The 2,072-nt window shown below is 38.4% G+C and overlaps 1 protein-coding gene across 1 annotated transcript; it reads left to right on the top strand.

Annotated features, from left to right (window-relative positions):
- Positions 1-358: 358 nt before the first annotated feature.
- Positions 359-1,366, top strand: LOC131313996 (uncharacterized). Its single transcript, XM_058342491.1, has one exon. It carries the CDS (start codon positions 359-361, stop codon positions 1,364-1,366), a length of 1,008 nt encoding a protein of 335 aa, XP_058198474.1.
- Positions 1,367-2,072: the final 706 nt, after the last annotated feature.

The following is a 2,072-nucleotide window of genomic DNA, read 5'->3' as shown; positions in this document are numbered from 1 at the left end:
AGATGAAGCACCCTACGAGACTGAGATAGGCGTATATACGGTTCGATATTTGGACATCTTCTAGATCAGTTAGGAAGGCTTAGCAGTGGTTAGACTTTTAATGTAGTAGTTAGGAAGAGGGATGACGAAAACCTAACTTAGGAAGCCTTGACTATCTATGAGGTACTTGACTTGTTTCAATTATTGCTTGTTTTATATGCTTCTTTTAGTACTTGATCATTATTCGTGTACGCACACTTATCCTTGTGTCTGCCTACTGTTTGTGTACAGTTGCACCTTACATTATTAAGTCTAATATATAGCCTTTCTTATATAGATGAAGCCTCTATACTAAATCCTTAGAAATTTTAACTTGTAGATGGTGACTACGCGAAATAGCTTAGGAAATGATAATACTAGTAACAGACAGAATGAAGGATCAACATCCAATGGTCCGCCAGTTATTAACCAAGCGAACGGAACGGTAGACCTAGCCCAACTGCTGCAAGCCTTCATTGCAGCCACTAACAATGCGAACCGACCACCACCCAATGTACATGTGCCTGGACCAATGACACGTGCCCAAGCAATGAACGAGTTCTGCAAACGCCGACCATCGGTATTCCATGGAGAACCTGACCCGATCTTGGCAGAAGCTTGGCTGATGGAAACCAAAGTGATATTCCAAACTCTAGATATCACTCGAGATGGAGACCGTGTGGCCTTGGCCACATATCAGCTGAAAGGAGAGGCTCGCAACTGGTGGGATCTAATGGAAATGACTCACGATGTCACTATAATGACATTTGATGAGTTTGAAAACATCTTTCTGGACAAGTATTTTCCAACACCGTTAAAACAAGCTAAGGCGCATGAATTTATGAACCTTGAGCAAGGGACAATGACAGTTACTCAATATGCTGCTCGGTTTGAGGAGCTGTCTCGCTATGCCCAGAATATCATCCCAACTGAAGATGATAAGGCAAGAAAATTTGAATGGAGACTCAGTACATCCCGGAAAGCTGTTGTAGGGCACGTGTTTCCCACTTACTCTGAAGTGGTGAAATGTGCACTAAGGTTAGAGAGAGCAACTATGGACTACAAAAAGAAGGCCGAGACTAGCATTGGAGGGCCAATCAGAACTGGCCAAAACAGCAACACCAATTTCGACAACCGTGGACCGTACCTTATGAAACCATTTAACTCGCGAGCAAACAATCAACCCTGGAAATCTGTTGGAACGACTCAGGGCCAGATTCAAGGGCTACCACAAGGAACTGGTCGCGATATCACAACGGTGCAGTGTCACAACTGCCAAGAATGGAGACATTACCAGAATAAATGCCCACATCCTCAGAAGGAGAAGAGCACCGAGGCAGGAAATTAACTCCCAAAATGATCTATTGATTACGGTGGCATTAAAGGAGGACGTATTTTTGCGCTCCAGGCAGAGAAGCTCAATATTGAATAGTGTGCGGTTGAAGAAGAACAATGTAGACAAGATTAGTAGAAGTCACCTTAATTGCCGTTTACTTTAGAATAAATGTGGTTTGATCCACTTTGACTATGTAATAACATTATTAAGCTAGCCCACGGAGTTAATGTGACAAATTTCAAAACCACCTCAGAAATAGATTGACGTACATATTTCTATTTTAAGGGAGGTAGAAGGGAAAAAAAAAAAAACAAACCTCATAACATTTTAATATTGATGACGAAATTATTTTAAGGGGGGTAGGTTGTAATGACCCGAATTTTCAAGTCAATTTTTTTAGAATAAAATAAAATATTTTATTATAATTCTTTTACAAAAAAAATTATTTTATCATTTATTAAAGTGATTGTATTATAATTTAACCTTGGGAGCTAGCCATTAAAAACCCCTCGATATCATAGGATTTTTATTTTTATTCTTCTCATATCTTGAACCTTGATATCCTTGTACCCAACTATTATAGAACCTTAGCTCTACTTCATAATCTTAAAATCTAGGATAAGATATTTTATTAGATATTATTTAGATTTTGTTAGATATTATATAGATTTTATTGGATATTATATAAGATATTGTTAGATATATTAAGATTTTATTG

The sequence above is a fragment of the Rhododendron vialii genome, chromosome 13a (genome assembly GCF_030253575.1).
Source record: "Rhododendron vialii isolate Sample 1 chromosome 13a, ASM3025357v1".
Lineage (NCBI taxonomy): Eukaryota > Viridiplantae > Streptophyta > Magnoliopsida > Ericales > Ericaceae > Rhododendron > Rhododendron vialii.
Note: the sequence above shows the minus strand (reverse complement) of the source record. Positions and strands in the feature narration are given on the sequence as shown.